This window comes from Mustela nigripes, chromosome 9 (genome assembly GCF_022355385.1).
Source record: "Mustela nigripes isolate SB6536 chromosome 9, MUSNIG.SB6536, whole genome shotgun sequence".
Taxonomy (NCBI): Eukaryota; Metazoa; Chordata; class Mammalia; order Carnivora; family Mustelidae; genus Mustela; species Mustela nigripes.
Genome location: NC_081565.1, coordinates 32765422 through 32780993, shown reverse-complemented (window position 1 = coordinate 32780993; position 15572 = coordinate 32765422). Strand labels below are relative to the sequence as shown.

General features: G+C 49.2%; 2 protein-coding genes across 4 annotated transcripts in view; one reads left to right on the top strand and one right to left on the bottom strand.

The window, feature by feature from the left end:
- The first annotated feature begins 473 nt into the window (after positions 1 to 473).
- Positions 474 to 1751, top strand: FOXE1 (forkhead box E1). The gene has a single exon (XM_059412252.1). It carries the CDS (start codon positions 557 to 559, stop codon positions 1667 to 1669), a length of 1113 nt encoding a protein of 370 aa, XP_059268235.1. The 5' UTR covers positions 474 to 556; the 3' UTR covers positions 1670 to 1751.
- Positions 1752 to 9637: 7886 nt separating this feature from the next.
- TRMO (tRNA methyltransferase O) overlaps positions 9638 to 15572 on the bottom strand; it is a 51109-nt gene continuing 45174 nt past the window's right edge. For 2 of the 3 annotated variants that reach the window (XR_009406262.1, XR_009406263.1), the window contains exon 11: positions 9639 to 9876. The gene's annotated coding sequence lies outside the window, so the exon portion shown is untranslated. Of the gene's footprint in view, positions 9877 to 15572 lie in introns of all 3 variants that reach the window. The other variant, XR_009406264.1, reaches the window with a different exon arrangement.

Sequence of the window (15572 nt, the reverse complement as noted above, 5' to 3'; positions counted from 1 at the left end):
TCTTGCCTCCTTGCCCTCCGCAGGCTGGGCCACAGAGGCGCCGCCTAGGCAGCCCCCACCGGAGTGCCCCACGCCTGTCTCAACTGCCCTCGCTTCAGGCCTTCGGGCCCGGAGCCTCCCCTGGGCGCACGACTTCGAAGGTTAGCCTCAGATCAGCGGCAAGCACAGAGCAGCTGCAGGCGCCCCAGCCCCAGGACTGCTTCCGGACCCCTTGACCGTCGGGCACCGCGCGCAAAGGGCCCTTCAGCCCGCGACCGGGACTAGGCCCAGTCCCAACACCGCTGCCGGTGCCTGGCCTCGAGCTCCAGAACACGAGCAGAGCCGTCAGTGGGCGGGACACTCCTGAGCCTCTGTCTGCACCGAGCCAGCCCGGACACCGCGGGCACCGAGCCTCCCGGTCACCCCTGCCAGCCCACGAGGCCTCCCAGCGCTCTCCGCAGTGGGGCCCAGTGCCCGCTTCCTTGGGCACTTCCAGCCTCTCCCCCTCCCAAACCCGCCCCCGCCCCTCGACAGCAGCGGGCGGCGGGGACACCCCGGGACGCGGGACGGCTGCGCCATGACGGCTGAGAGCCGGCCGCCGCCGCCGCAGACGGAGGCGCTGGCGGCCGTGAAGGAGGAGCGCGGTGAGGCTGGGACCGCGGTCCCGGCAGAGGCGGCGGGTCGCGGCACGGGCGGGCGTCGGCGGAAGCGCCCCCTGCAGCGCGGAAAGCCGCCCTACAGCTACATCGCGCTCATTGCTATGGCCATCGCGCACGCGCCGGAGCGTCGCCTCACGCTGGGCGGCATCTACAAGTTCATCACCGAGCGTTTCCCCTTCTACCGCGACAACCCCAAAAAGTGGCAGAACAGCATCCGCCACAACCTGACGCTCAACGACTGCTTCCTCAAGATCCCGCGCGAGGCCGGCCGTCCAGGCAAGGGCAACTACTGGGCGCTCGACCCCAACGCCGAGGACATGTTCGAGAGCGGCAGCTTCCTGCGCCGCCGCAAGCGTTTCAAGCGCTCGGACCTCTCCACTTACCCAGCCTACATGCACGACGCGGCCGCCGCCGCCGCCGCTGCCGCCGCCGCCGCTGCCGCCGCCATATTCCCCGGCGCGGTGCCCGCGGCCCGCGCGCCTTATCCGGGCGCCGTCTACGCAGGCTATGCCCCGCCGTCGCTCGGCGCGCCGCCCCCAGTCTATTACCCTGCTGCGTCGCCAGGTCCGTGCCGCGTCTTCGGCCTGGTGCCTGAGCGGCCGCTCAGTCCTGAACTGGGCCCCGCGCCGTCGGGGCCCGCGGGCTCCTGCGCCTTTGCCTCGGCGGGCGCTTCCACCGCCTCCACCGGCTACCAGCCTGCGGGCTGCGCTGGGGCCCGACCTGCCAATCCCTCCGCCTATGCGGCCGCCTACGCGGGGCCGGATGGCGCGTATCCGCAAGGAGCGGGCAGTGCCCTCTTCGCAGCGGCTGGCCGGTTGGCGGGGCCCGCCTCGCCCTCCGCGGGTGGCAGCGGTGGTGGCGTCGAAACCGCGGTGGACTTCTATGGGCGCACATCGCCCGGCCAGTTCGGAGCTCTGGCGCCCTGCTATAATCCTGGTGGGCAGCTCGGAGGGAGCAGTGGAGGCGCCTACCATGCTCGCCATGCGACTGCCTATCCCGGCGGTGTGGATAGATATGTGTCCGCCATGTGAGCCCAGCCTACAGTCGAAAATTCCCAGATACCTCGGCTGTCCACACGAACTAAGTATCCCCTAGGCCTGAGAACAGAACTGGAGAGAGGATTGAGCGCCGCGTAGAAGGAACCGGTGCACCACACACACGGTTCGCTTTTGAAATGGGAGGAGGTGGGGAGGGGCTGCGGTGGCTCATGGACTGGGACAAAGGACCCTCGATAAGGCGAAGCTCCGAAGGACATGCCTTTCTGACATTCTACTGGGGAGAGTCCTGGGTGATAATGGGGGCGCAGCGCAATGCCTACGCCAGAGTCTAGGATCCACATTGTGGGGAATCACGTCTTCACTCTTCCCTAAATTGCAAGAAACTCGGGCCTTTTTACACGGTTCTGCCTCTTGTGCCTTTGATTAGGTTACTGTAACAAAAAGGCTCCAGTAGCATCTTCCTTAAGTTACAGAGGATGAATTTGCAAGAGAAGTAGCCTCCCTCTTTAAAAAAACAAACAAACAAAACAGGGAAATCTCTACTCCGTTTGACTAGGGGCTGTTTTTCCCTGCCTCTAAGAACTACAGACCTGACTCAGTCTAGACTGTTCATGCCTCAGCTTTATGTGTGACCTAAGTCTCACCGCCCAAACCCTCTGTTCCCCCATCTGTTTGACAGGAGGGCTGCAGGATTGGACCCCCGTGTGATCTTTTAAGGGCCCCATTGTCGTCATGGATGCCGCCTTGCATATTTGGCAGCATAGGGGGGACCACCGAGGGCCTAGCCCTATTCCCAAGTACAGGAATAGAGGTCATGGCAACCGCCTAACCTAAAGTCTCTGGGTTGGTTCCAGGCAGCAATTATATTATAATTTCTTGAGTCTTTTGAGCATGATGTGCTGATCATTTGGTAGTTGTTACTGCTAGGTCATAAATTCGGTTTTCTAATGAGGCAGGTAAAAATAAATTTTTCCATTGCCCATTCTTTCTTTTCATTAAGCAACCCCGGACCAAACTGGCAGACTAAAATTCAGAGAGACCACAGGAGTCAGGGGAGCCCTTTGGTGACAGCTCTCTGTTGGTCGAGCTGGCTCTTCCATCCCTGGCACCCTCTGCTTCATGAAAAGGAAAGAGAAAAAATAATTGGGGCTGTCAGTGAAGTAAGCTTTAGAAATAAACTGGATCTTTCACGTTGTTTTGTATCCATTCATTTTAAGCGTCAAGCTGACCAAAATCATAGAAAATCCAACCACTTTCTCACCGTTCTCTTGGGAGATCTTACAAGTTTTTATTCTGGAGTGAATATTCCCAATGTTAAACACTCCGGAGGCTCGGTGTGCAGCTTTCAAATAAACCTGAGGATTCAGATGAACTGTTTTAATAAAAATCTTTGATCGAGTTCTGGCAAGAGATACTCAGCCCCCTTCTGTGTAGTTAACTTGCGAGGGAAGAGGTGGGGATAGTGTGAGAAGACTGAAAACCACTCGTAATTTTTATTTTTAATTTTGGCAGTTGCTCTATCTTGTTCAAAAAGACATGTGAATGTGATGTGATTCCGTCCAGACGGGTATTTGTCTCAATCGGTACAGTCCAGTAGAAGTGTAATGCAAACTACATGTGTAATTTAAAATTTTCTAGTAGCCATATTAATAAAATTTTAAAAACAGCTGAGATTAACTAATACATTGTATTTAACCCGATATATCCAAAATATCATTTGAACATACAATCAACATATAAATTGTGGAAATATTTTCTTTTTTAGACTAAATCTTCCAAATCTGGAGTGCATTTACACTAGCAGCTCATCTAAATTTGGACTAGCCACACGCCAGGTGCCCAGTAGCAGTACGTGGCTGATGGCTATTGTATTGGACACCACAGGTCTAGATGCTGGTCCTTCCTGACTTCAGTGGTGGTAAAGGACCATCTGGAGGCAGGAGTCAGCTGGAGCACTGACCTTGCTGCAGTGGGTCCAGGTTCCAGACCCAGCTCAGACTTTGCAAGACTCTAGGTTTGGAGCCTCTCTCATCTCCCTATGGACCCTTACAGGAATGAAATTCGAAGGTTCTTCATGTGCAGCTCGACAATCTGGCTTTCCCAGCCCAGAAGTCAAGATGCTTTGCCTAGTTGGCAGTTACCAGGAAAACCGAGAGCCCTCCACCCAAGGGTTTTGTCCGTGGCTGGCAAGAGCCCAGACGGTGGTATTCAGGCTGGGGAAGGATGGCCTATATGCCCAGTTAGTGCGGGAGTTGACCCTTTGTTTTTTCAGTTACCAAGACCAGTGCTTTGGCCATTAACTGTCAGTCCCTTTTTCTCCACTGTCCAATGTGTGAATGGGAATTTGTGGCCACCTCAGAGAGTCCTCCTTAAGTTAAAGGAGATGAGAGTTTCCGGAAAAGCGCTTTGTGAATTATAAAGTGCTGGGCAGAGGAGGGAGGAGAGGCTTTAATTTTTAAAGCGCCGTCTTATGGAAGCCTCCTGGAGCGAGAAAGATAGGATGGGAAAGTGAACGCATCTTCCCTTCCCTTCTCCCTTTTGTCAACTAGGACGTCGGGTGTGATTATGCCCTAGAAGAGGGTCTGGCCCGGAAAGGGAGGACACCGGGAGCAGGGAACGGGTGTGCGCAGCGGGAGCCAGCCGGGAGAGACGGGGACACGCGGGAGGGTTGGATCAAAGCGTTGAAGATGGACCGTCAGCGCTTCTCGGCCTCTCCGTGGGCCTCGGACACCCGAAGCTCGAGCGCCATCCGCCCCGCCTGGAATAGAAGCTGCGCAGGCGAGGGACCGCCGCCCGGCTTCAACCACAGCCCGAGTCACCCGCAGACCCTGCAGTCCGCGGGACTCTAGATCTTAAGAACATTTCACTGCGGAGTCTTGGAATATTCCAACTCTAGGAATCCCCAAACCGTGGAATAGAACCTCCCTGTTTCCCCATCCGGGGGCTCCGAAACGGGAGGTACGTTTCTCTTTTTCTTCTTCCTTTAATGAAACTAGAAAAATCATTTGCCCCTCTCTGGGCCCTGCACCCCCAGCGTCGTGTGCAGGCGCCTCCGGGCTGTGGGTAATTAGATGCGTTCTTCCCTAATTGCCCAAGGCTCGTCAGAATTCGCCCCAGAGCTGTAACATTTATTTTCTTTCAAATTAACTTTGCTTTGCAATTAAGCTTAGGAAACCAGCAACAAAAGCAGACTTGGCCTGAGGTCGTTTACTACGAAAACGGATTAGGGAGACTTCTCCCCCAATTTACAGGGAAAGATTCCTGCGGCCAGCGTTTGGGGGAAGTTTCCCGACAGTAGAGGCGAAGGGGAAGCAGGAAACTGCTGGCGGCGGTGGTGGATGGTAACCGGCTGGCCTTCTTCCCCATCTCCGCGATTCGTGTGCCCAGAGGAATAAGAGTAACGTCCTTGAAATAAATTAGGAATGGTTAAAGCCGACCTACACACCCATGACATGAAGCTGATGTATATAGTTAGTTTACCCAGCACGGTTCATAAACATAATCTCATTTACTAAGAACTTTGTGAGAATATTTTATTAAATTGTTTTCTTATTACAAAAATTGGTGCATCTTCATTGTAAAAGAAAAAAACAAAAACAAGTTAGAAAGAAATCAAAGGAACCCATAGTTGGCCCAGAGAAAGCACAGCAAACACCTCAATGAGTATCTTCTAGTTCTCCTTTTTGTTTTTCCTATGCAGGAGGCCTAAGTCTCAACTTTTGTCCTGAAAGGCTGTGAGATCTTGAACAATTTCCTTCCTACAATGAGTAGGCTTCATTCTTACCTGCTACAAAACTAGGGGGCGGGTCCCCTTTACTCTCACATTCTTTTTTTTTTTTTTAAAAGATTATTTATTTATTTGTTAGACAGAGATCACAAGTAGGCAGAGAGGCAGGCAGAGAGAGGAAGGGAAGCAGGCTCCCTGCTCAGCAGAGAGCCAGATGCGGGGCTCAATCCCAGGACCCCGGGACCATGACCCCGAAGGCAGAGGCCTTAATCCACTGAGCCACTCAGGCACCCCTACTCTCACATTCTTGATCTTCTCTGTTCTGGGTCACTTGAATCCTGGATGCAAGGGCCAGGATGCATTCCGTCTCCTGTTGTCTTACATAAGAGACTGAAGCCTTTGCAACTTCAAGTGTTGGCCATATACCAGCTGCAGGGACATCCCCTGGAAGCTCACTGCAAATGCAGAAGCTCAGGTCCTACCCCAGATCTTTAGACCAGAACCTGCATTTCAGCAAGACCCTCAGGTGATTCATATGCCCTAGGCAAAGAGGCAGAAATTTAGAGAAATGAAAAAAAAAAATGTATTATGTTGTCAAGATCAGAGATCCCAGAGTAACTTCCAGGAGCCTCTTGTTCCTGACCAAGAACCCCAACCAGTGATACCAGCGCTACTTTGAGGCTCTGGCTGCACAGGGGAGCAGGCTGGGCTGCAAGGGAGGAAGGCCAGGTGGAGCACTTCATCTCCTCCCTGGCTTGTACTTTCTGAGTCTTGGAATTTAGCCCTAGTGCATCTCACCTTATGTCCCCAACCTTAAGGGTGAACTGTGACCTGGCATTCAATGAGGTTATACGTGAAACATCTTGAAAGCTGGAGTTAGAGCCAGGGCAGGAAGATCTTGGATTCTGGTCTCTATAACCTCCCTAAGCAGAAGCCATTTCCCAAGTATGGAATAAACTTGGTCTCTGGTCCCTCAGTTCCAGCCCCAAATTTGGGAGTAGTTAGGGATTTTGGAGAAAAATAATGCTCTCTTCTTGGGACATAGTAGCCAGTAGGAAGGAACCCCCATCTCTGAGTTTGTCCTGACCAAGGGATCCTCCAGTAGAGCCTTTAAGTGCCCTTGGACAGCCTAAGATTCTGGACACTGTAATGAATTCTGTCCTGCCTCAAATACACACCTTTCAGGAGAATTTTGTTTCCATGCTCATTTTGTTCCTGAGTGGAGCTGACTCCTGGTAACTAAGAAAGAAGTCCCTGATTCTCATGAAGAATGGGGCTTGGGGTGCCTGGGTGGCTCTGTGGGTTGAGCCTTTGCCTTCGGCTTGGGTCATGATCGCAGGGCCCTGGGATCTAGCCCCTAGTCGGGCTCTCTGCTCAGCAGGGAGCCTGCTTCCCCCTCCCTCTCTGCCAGTCTTGTGATCTCTCTCTCTCTCAGTCAAATAAATAAATAAATAAATAGGGCTAGAGCCCAGGATCATATACCATCTCACTGGGAGAACTAGGACTCTCATTTCAGTGCTCACGTGCATTCTCAACAAGAAGAATACTGTGAGTGTGTGTAGAGTTTCTACAGACCTGAAGGAAGAGCAAATGACCTCCCCAAGATCTCAGAGCTTTAAGTGTTCAAGCAGGACTAGAACCTATGCCCCCTGCCACAAGGGAGAGAGTGTTTGATGATCATCTTAATAAAAGGCAATGTGGAGATGGAAGTAATCAGATGGGAACGTGGTAAAGGTGGGAGCTGGGGGTTGGGGTGGACTGCATCTTGGAAGACTTACCTGCTAGAGCCTCCACTGGATGAACTGGTAAACTGGGCTGCGATGGGTTAAGTAAATAGCTTAGAACTACCTAGAGGGAAAGCAGTGTAGCTGGTGCTTCTCAGCCTAAACTGAGCAGTGGACTAAATTAAAAACTGAAGAAAAATGGCGCAGACTGGTGGAGTGAGGGAGGATAGGAGCTCTTTATCAAGTTTGGTGTCTGGTCTGTCCCTGCCCTCTCTCCAGCATCTTCTCTCACCAGCTGAGGTCAAAGCTGGCCTTTGCAGAGCTCCTGGAATGGCCTTTTCTGCTCCACTTCAGGAGAGGATGACTGGTCCCTATGGAGCTCCCTGTGCCCCTCTGCCAGGCGCACAACCCCTCTTCTGAGCTCAGGTTCAGATTTCCAGCTCAACCCAGAGTTAACCAGGTGCAGAAGCACGTAGTCTGGGAGGCCCAGGGATCAACTGTCAGCCCCTCCCGGGTGAGGAAGAGACTGGGAAGCCAGAATCAGGGTGGATCTCAGCCCTGATGTAGAGCACCAGCTTATCTTGCTATCTGAGAACCTGAAGCCGCTTCTCCCAGGAGTGGGGGCAGAGCTGAGCCTCATGGTTTTTCAGGCACAGAGGCACTCAGCAATCAGAGATAAAGTGTGAGAACCATAGCCTCACAGGGCCTAACTCCCACTACCCTCCCCAGCAGCCAGGCAGGAACTCCCGCATGGGTGTTCCTGACTCCTCCCCTCCATCCTGCCCCCACCACAAGCTTCACTTCCTGAAGCCAAACTTGAGTCCTTGGTTGGGGGGGGGGGGGAGCTCCTGATGTCAACAGCAGAAAGCCCAAACTCCTCCCCAGCACTAAGAACCCTCTATGATACCTATGCCAGCCCCTTTCCCAACCTCCCCCTCCCATAGCTACCCTTCCTGCACCTTTGGTCTCCAGTCAACACACCCACTGCTGTTCCCCAGACACCCCTAGGTGTTCCTGTCACCAAGAATTTGTTCTGACCACTACCTTTTAACCTCATGCTACCTTGGGACTTCTTCTTTTTTTTTTTTTTTTTAAAGATTTTATTTATTTATTTGACAGAGAGAGATCACAAGTAGATGGAGAGGCAGGCAGAGAGAGAGAGAGAGAGGAGGAAGCAGGCTCCCTGCCGAGCAGAGAGCCCAATGCGGGACCCGATCCCAGGACCCTGAGATCATGACCTGAGCCGAAGGCAGTGGCTTAACCCACTGAGCCACCCAGGCGCCCCTACCTTGGGACTTCTAAGGTCACCAACCCAGCAGGAACTTCTGTCATCTCTCTCCTGGTTCATAGTACTAGCCTCCCTACAGGTCTCCCTGCTCCCTCCACTGCTTCCCTCAGACACACCCCTACCAGCAGCCAGTGTGTGCCCCAGATCAAACAGCAACAGATCATGCCACTCTCTCACAGAGGTCCAAACCTCTCAGGAACTCAGGGACTGAGATTTGAAGTTTGGTGTGTCCGTGAGTGGTCCTGTGAAGGGCTGCTTACACTAAGGAAACATTAGGTTTAATATAAGCATTTTCAAGATTTCCCCTTCCCATGTTTAACACTTTTCTCTTACTCTAGATTTTCATCACAACCTCATATGACTACTCAACCTTGTGTGAAGTGTGATCTGCCCACATTTTCTCTGCTATGGTGCTCAAAAGAATAGTATCCTACCATGGGGATTGGACACAGCAGTCTTGGTGACAGAGCTGAGAGCAGTCAAGTGGAACATGTTGAGAACAACCACACAGCAGAAACTCTGGAGAGAAATACAACAGTACACCCTCTTTCTGCCATATTCAAGAAAGTGTACCAGACACAGCTAGTCATCTACCCAGCTGACTTCCCCCTTCTTTGCTCATAAGACTCTGATTTTGTCCAGGTTTCAATTAGCCATGTGTGTTCGGAAAAGTCTTACCTCTTGGAGTACCCATGGGCTCAATGTGGATTTGTCTATGAGTAACCATGGTGATAATTCCATCACTCTTGCCAGGAATTACCTAGAAATGCCCACAGGATACTTTCCAAAGCCAATGAGATAGCCAGAAAAGTGTGCTGAGGGCTTCTGAGAAAACTTTTTTTTTTTTTTTTTTTTTTCTGAAAAGGAGCCAGGGGAAGAGAAGCAGTCCTTTTCTTTCTCCGACTGTTGTTTGAGCATGCCTCCTATAAGTGTGGCAGCCATGTTGGCCAAACCAACCTGCTGAGGGCTGTAAAGCAGAAAGACGGGAAGACACTCCGTGCCTGGTGACGTCATTGGGCTGCTGCAAGAGCCCACGTTACAGCTTTGGGCACCTACAGAGATACCAAATGTCCTCCAAGTTTAAGCTGCTTTTCCTTGGGCTTTCTGTTACTTTTAGTCAAATGCATCCTAACTGGTACAGAGGGTGACCCTCATGAATCGGGGGAAAAATTCTTAGTTTATTCCCTTTGAGATTTCCTTTGCTATTTTTATAAAATCACAGCTGAAACATTGTCTAGTTCCATCCTCATTTTATGGAAAGAGAAACCAAGGACCAGGGAAGATCACTTTCTGTGGTTGCACAGGGAGCAAAACATCTTAGATGCTGTCCAGAGCTCTCTCGGGCCATCACCGTTTCCGGCTCCAAGTGGCTAGGCAGTGGCTGAGCTGACTGTTTGTAACTCTGACATCATGGAAGAGAGGCTGTGTTCAGGGTGTACCAAGCACTTCCACACGTTATCCTCTACAACAGGTTTCGGCTGCATTTTTTCAGATGAGGCAACTGAAGTCCAAAAAGAGAGAACAAACTCAGGGTCATGTGACCCTTTGAGAAACTCAACCCAGGTCTACAGCAAAATGAATTAGATGCCTGAGGATTTTTCCTCCCGGGATATGGGAATTGGGAGACTTGCCTGTTGGTTTTGACTGGAGCTGCAGAGAAGTCCTGTCTCTCTGGGCCTCTGAGTGGGGTAGATCGTCCACATGCCCCTGACTTATTTCTACAGGGTGTATGAGGCTTAAAGACACTGTCTGTGAAGTCTGTAGATCTGGCTGCTTCAGATTCTACAAGGTAGGACGGTTAGTGCCAAAGCCCAAGGGGACCGGCTCTTGCTTAAAATGAGTCCTACCATGGCAGACAGACATGGTACTCTCCCAGCTCCAGCCTCCAGTGGTCCCACCAAGGCGCAGGCTGCAGGATCAGGCCCACAGTTTACAGAACACCTGGGAGAGGCTGTGGGCAGCTGGGTAATTTCCAAATTAATTGTAGGAGAAAACTAACAAAACAATCTACAGGCTAAGCGTCCTGGGAGTGCTGCCGTGAGACTGACAGCCTGGAATCCAGCAAGTACAATGCTGCCCGACCACAGACGGCAGGGCCCTTCCTCCTAGGGGGAGGACGGCTGACTTCCTTCCAACAGGGGCTCGTCTGGGCCTGCAGCCGGGCCCGATAGGAGAGAAAACCCCAGAACTGAAACAGCCTTTCCGCCCAAATCTTAACCTACAATGAACATAAACAGCTTTCCCAAAACATTACAGCAAGGTTGACTGGCCCTGTAAGTTAGATACCCTGGCAGAAACCTCACTTTAGCAAGGGGATTTCAGGTCTCATTTTGAAAATTTTCTCCTGAATTCATCCTCATGCAGGAAATGAACCTGGAGTCTACCGTATATTACTAATAACAGTATGATCTTACCCAGGTTTGGCACTCTCCTGTTTTCTGAGAGGCTGCCTGCTTTTGTTGGGAAAATTCTGGCTCAAATCCTGGCTCCAGTACCTAGGTAAGTCTCAGGCTCACCTTCCCTAGCAATTAAATGGACACAGCACCGCCTTCCTTCTCTAATACCAACGACAATGGCTCATATTCGGTGAGCTCCGTGGCAGGCAGTTTGGTGCCTTCTGGTCTCCACAAACTCCCCTGGGAGATAATGACCACAAACCAGGAAATGGGGAGAGCAGAGTTGGAGGCCAGGCAGTCAGGCACCAGAGCTGCTGCTGCTGCTTTTTCTTCTTTTTTCAAAAAAGATTTTATTTATTTATTTGACAGACAGAGATAAGTAGGCAGAGAGGCAGGCAGAGAGAGAGGAAGGGAAGCAGGCACTCCACTGAACAGAGAGCCTGATGCGGGGCTCGATCCCAGGACCCTGAGATCATGACCTGAGCCAAAGGCAGAGGCTTTAACTCACTGAGCCATCCAGGTGCCCCTGGGCACCAGAGCTTCTAAGAGATAACACTTCACATCATAAGTCTCCTGGTTATGAGAGAGGCACTATGCTAGAAGTCAAAAGACTTGGCCTCACCCATCCACAGCCACCACTTTGTGCGTGATCGTGGGTGAATCCCTTGTCTTCAGTAGTCTCATCTATACACAGAGTAGATGTGTGTGGCTGGGAGCAACCAAGTGGCCTTCTGTGTCTCTTTAGCATAACATTTGGTGAGTCTGAGTCTCTGTCCCCTCCATATGAAATGAGGATGGAAGTGTATAATGGTGAACATTTTTTATAATTGTAGTGTGATGGTTTATTTCCAAGGCCCTCCATGCCATTACTTCATAAAGCCTTCTAAATAACCCCAAAGTGAGTGAGATGGGGGAGATGTTTTTATAGCATGAAGAACTGAAGCCCAAAGAGAAGTCACGGGCAAGTACGGTGGATCCCACACTAAACTTGTGACATCAGTCTCTGACCTGGTGCTCCTGCTGTTATACTATGAATTTTACAAATGAACGGATATCCCAGCACATTGCTGGTCCAGGTATAATGCTGTGCCTGGCATTGTGCCTTGCCTGTAGTGGTTGCTCACAGTATGCAGACCTAAGAAAGTGGCTTGGTAGCAAGAAGGAGGAAGGTCAATCCCACCTTGGTACTCAACCTGGGTCCAGGGAAGTAGGGCCAGTACCTACCCAGATCTGGGCTCAATCTTATAGATTGCTAGACCCAGGGTGCCCATGGATAGCCTGAATACCCAAGCCCTTGCTCTGTGTCCAGACTTATTATATTCACCTTCCAGATGGCGTACTGATGGTTGTCTCAGGCACGATGTGCCTCATACTTCCAGCATGGCTGTAGCTTCTGACAAGGCTACTAAAGATACCCTCTTCACAGCCTGTGTAGTTTCCACCCACCCCCATAAGTGTGGGTTGGACGTAGTGGTTTGCTTCTAATGAACAGGTTATGGCAAAAATGATAGGGGGTCCCTTCCATGATTAGGTCACAAAAGGCTGTGACTTTTGTCTTGCTAACACTCAGTTTGTTCTAATGAAGCCAACTGCCATATTTTAAATACTGGATGGAGAGGCCCAGATGGCCAGGAAATAAGGAACTTATGAAGAACTGAGACTTTAGTCCAACAGAAAGAACTAATCCTGCCAGCAAATAAGTGAGAGAGTTAGGAAGTGGATCCTTCTCAGTCAAACCTTGAGACAACTGCAGGCTTGTGAGTGATCCTGAAGAAGAGGGCCAGAGAAACGGGGAGATGATAAATGTAACTGGGGTTTTTTGAAGATTTTATTTATTTGAGAGAGAGAGCACAAGTGGGGAGTGGGAGGGAAGTCAGAGGGAGACAGAGATGCAGACTCCTGGTTGAGCAGGGAGCCTAGTGTAGGGCTCAATCCCAGGACCCTGAGATCATGAACTGAGCCTAAGGTAGATGCTTAACCAACTGAGCCATCCAGGCGCCTTGATAAATGTAATTGTTTTAAGCTACTAAATTTTGGGGTAATTTGTTATGTAGCACCAGATAATTGATACATGGAAAGTGATATGGCCAAGAACCAAGGGATATCAGCAGGCTCTAGAAGTTAGCAGAGACAAATAATGGATTCTCCCCTGCAGCCTCCAGAAGGAATCAGCCTTGCCAACACCTTGATTTAAGCCCAGTGAAACTGATTTTGGACTTCCGACCTCCAGAACTGTGAGAGAATAAATACGTGGTCACCAAATTTGTGGTAATTTGGTTTAGCAGCTATAGGAAATTAATATAGCTGTCTGTAAGAATTTTTAAATTTAAAAAAAATTAATTTTTTAAAATTTAATTTTATTTAAATTCAATTAATTAGAATATAGTATATTATTGATTTCAGAGGTGGAGTTCAGTGATTCATTGGTTTTGTATAATACCCAGGGCTAATTACATCACGTGCCCCCATTCATGTCCACCACCCAGTTACCCCATTCTCCCCCTCCCCTCCCTTCCAGCAACCCTCAGCTTTTTTCCTATAGCTAACAGTGTCTTATGATTTGTCTCACTCTGATTTCATCTTGTTTTATTTTTCCCTCCCTTCCTCTATGCTCCTCTGAAGAATTTCACTTCTAATACAGCAATATAGGCAAGTTGAAAGTAAGGATCAAAAATATATATCAAGCAAACATAATAAAAAAAAAATCAAACCAAAAGTGCCTGAGTTCAGTCACTCAGGCGTCTGCCTTTGACTCAGGTTATGATCCCAATGTCCAGGGATGGAGCCCTGGTGAGGAATCCCTACTCAGTGGGGAGCCTGCTTCTCCCTCTCTCGCTGCCCTCCCCCCACTCATGTTCTCTCTCACTCACTCTGTGCTCTTTCTCAATAAATAAGTAAATAATCTTTAAAAAAGAACCTCCCCCCCAAAATAAGGGCTATGTTAATTTCATATCAAGTAGACTTCAGAGCAAAGAAAACTACTAGGGACAGAAAGGGACATTACATAATAACAAAAAGGTAAATGTAGCAAGTATACTTAGAAATGCTAAATAGGGGGCATCTGGGTGGCTCAGTCAGTCAAGACTCTGATTCTTGATTTTGGCACAGATCATGATCTCAGGGTCATGAGATCAAGCCCTGCATTGGGATCCACACTCAGCAGGGGCGGGGGGCTCTACTTGACATTTTCTCTGCCCCTCCCCCCACTCACACTCTCTCCAAAATAAATAAATAAATCTAAAAAAGAAAAAAAAAATCGTAAAAAAAAAATCCAAACAATAGAGCTAACAAAATATGTGAAGCAAATTAATAGAACTGAAAAAAGAAAGACAAATTCACAAATAGAGTTGGAGATTTCAACATCCCTCTCTCAGTAACTGGTAGAACATCTACAAAGAAAATCAGAAGGAAACAGAACAATTCAACAATACCAAAATAGGATCTAATTAACATTTGTAGAACACTCCATCCTGCATCAGTAGAATGCACATGCTTTTCAAATGCCTATGGAACATGTACCAGAATAGACCATATTCTGGGCCATAAAAAAACCCTCAAAAAATATAAAAGAATTGAAATCATATATAGTAAGCTCTTCAAAAGGCTCTGAGAAAGATATCAGGTAGAATCTAAACACTTGGAAACTACACAGCACACTTCTAAAAACTCAATGGGTAAAAGAGGGGTATCTGGCTGGTTCAGTCAGTAGGGCAAGCAACTCTTGATTTTGGGGTCATGAGTTCAAGCCCCATGTTGGTAGAGATTACAAAAACAAAAAACCTCAAGGGATGAAAGAGAAAGTCTCAGGGAATTTTTTTTTTTTTAACATCAAAGTGGAGGGGTTTGTATAACTTAGTCAGTTAAGCATCTACCTACCACTCAGATCATGATCTCAGGGTCCTGGGATAGAACATCACATCAGGCTCTCTGCTCAACCAGGAGTCTGCTTGTCTCTCTCATTCTTCTCCTCTCACCTGCTCATTTTCTCTCTCTCTCAAATAAATAAATAAAACATTTTTTAAAAAAAGAAAATGAAATATAACATATAAAAAGTAATGGGAGGGCGCCTGGGTGGCTCAGTGGGTTAAGCCGCTGCCTTTGGCTCAGGTCATGATCTCGGGGTCCTGGGATCGAGTCCCACATGGGGCTCTCTGCTCAGCGGGGAGCCTGCTTCCTCCTCTCTCTCTCTGCCTGCCTCTCTGCCTACTTGTGATCTCTCTCTCTGTCAAATAAATAAATAAAATCTTAAAAAAAAAAGTAATGGGACACAAAAATCAAGAGAGGGAAATTTATAGCACTAAAAGCATACATTGGAAAAGAGGAGAAATCTCAAATCAATTAAAGTCTTACCTCAAGAAGGTAGAAAGAGAATGAAAAAAAGCCAAAGTTGGTGGCATCACAATTCCGGACTTCAAGCTCTATTACAAAGCTGTCATAATCAAGACAGCATGGCACTGGCACAAAAACAGACAAATAGATCGATGGAACAGAATAGAGAGCCCAGAAATAGACCCTCAACTCTATGGTCAACTAATCTTCGACAAAGCAGGAAAGAATGTCCAATGGAAAAAAAGACAGTCTCTTCAATAAATGGTGTTGGGACAACTGGACAGCCACGTGCAGAAAAATGAAACTGGACCATTTCCTTACACCACACATGAAAATAGACTCAAAATGGATAAAGGACCTCAATGTGAGAAAGGAATCCATCAAAATACTTGAGGAGAACATAGGCAGCAGCCTCTTCGACCTCAGCCGCAGCAATATCTTCCTAGGAACATCGCCAAAGGCAAGGGAAGCA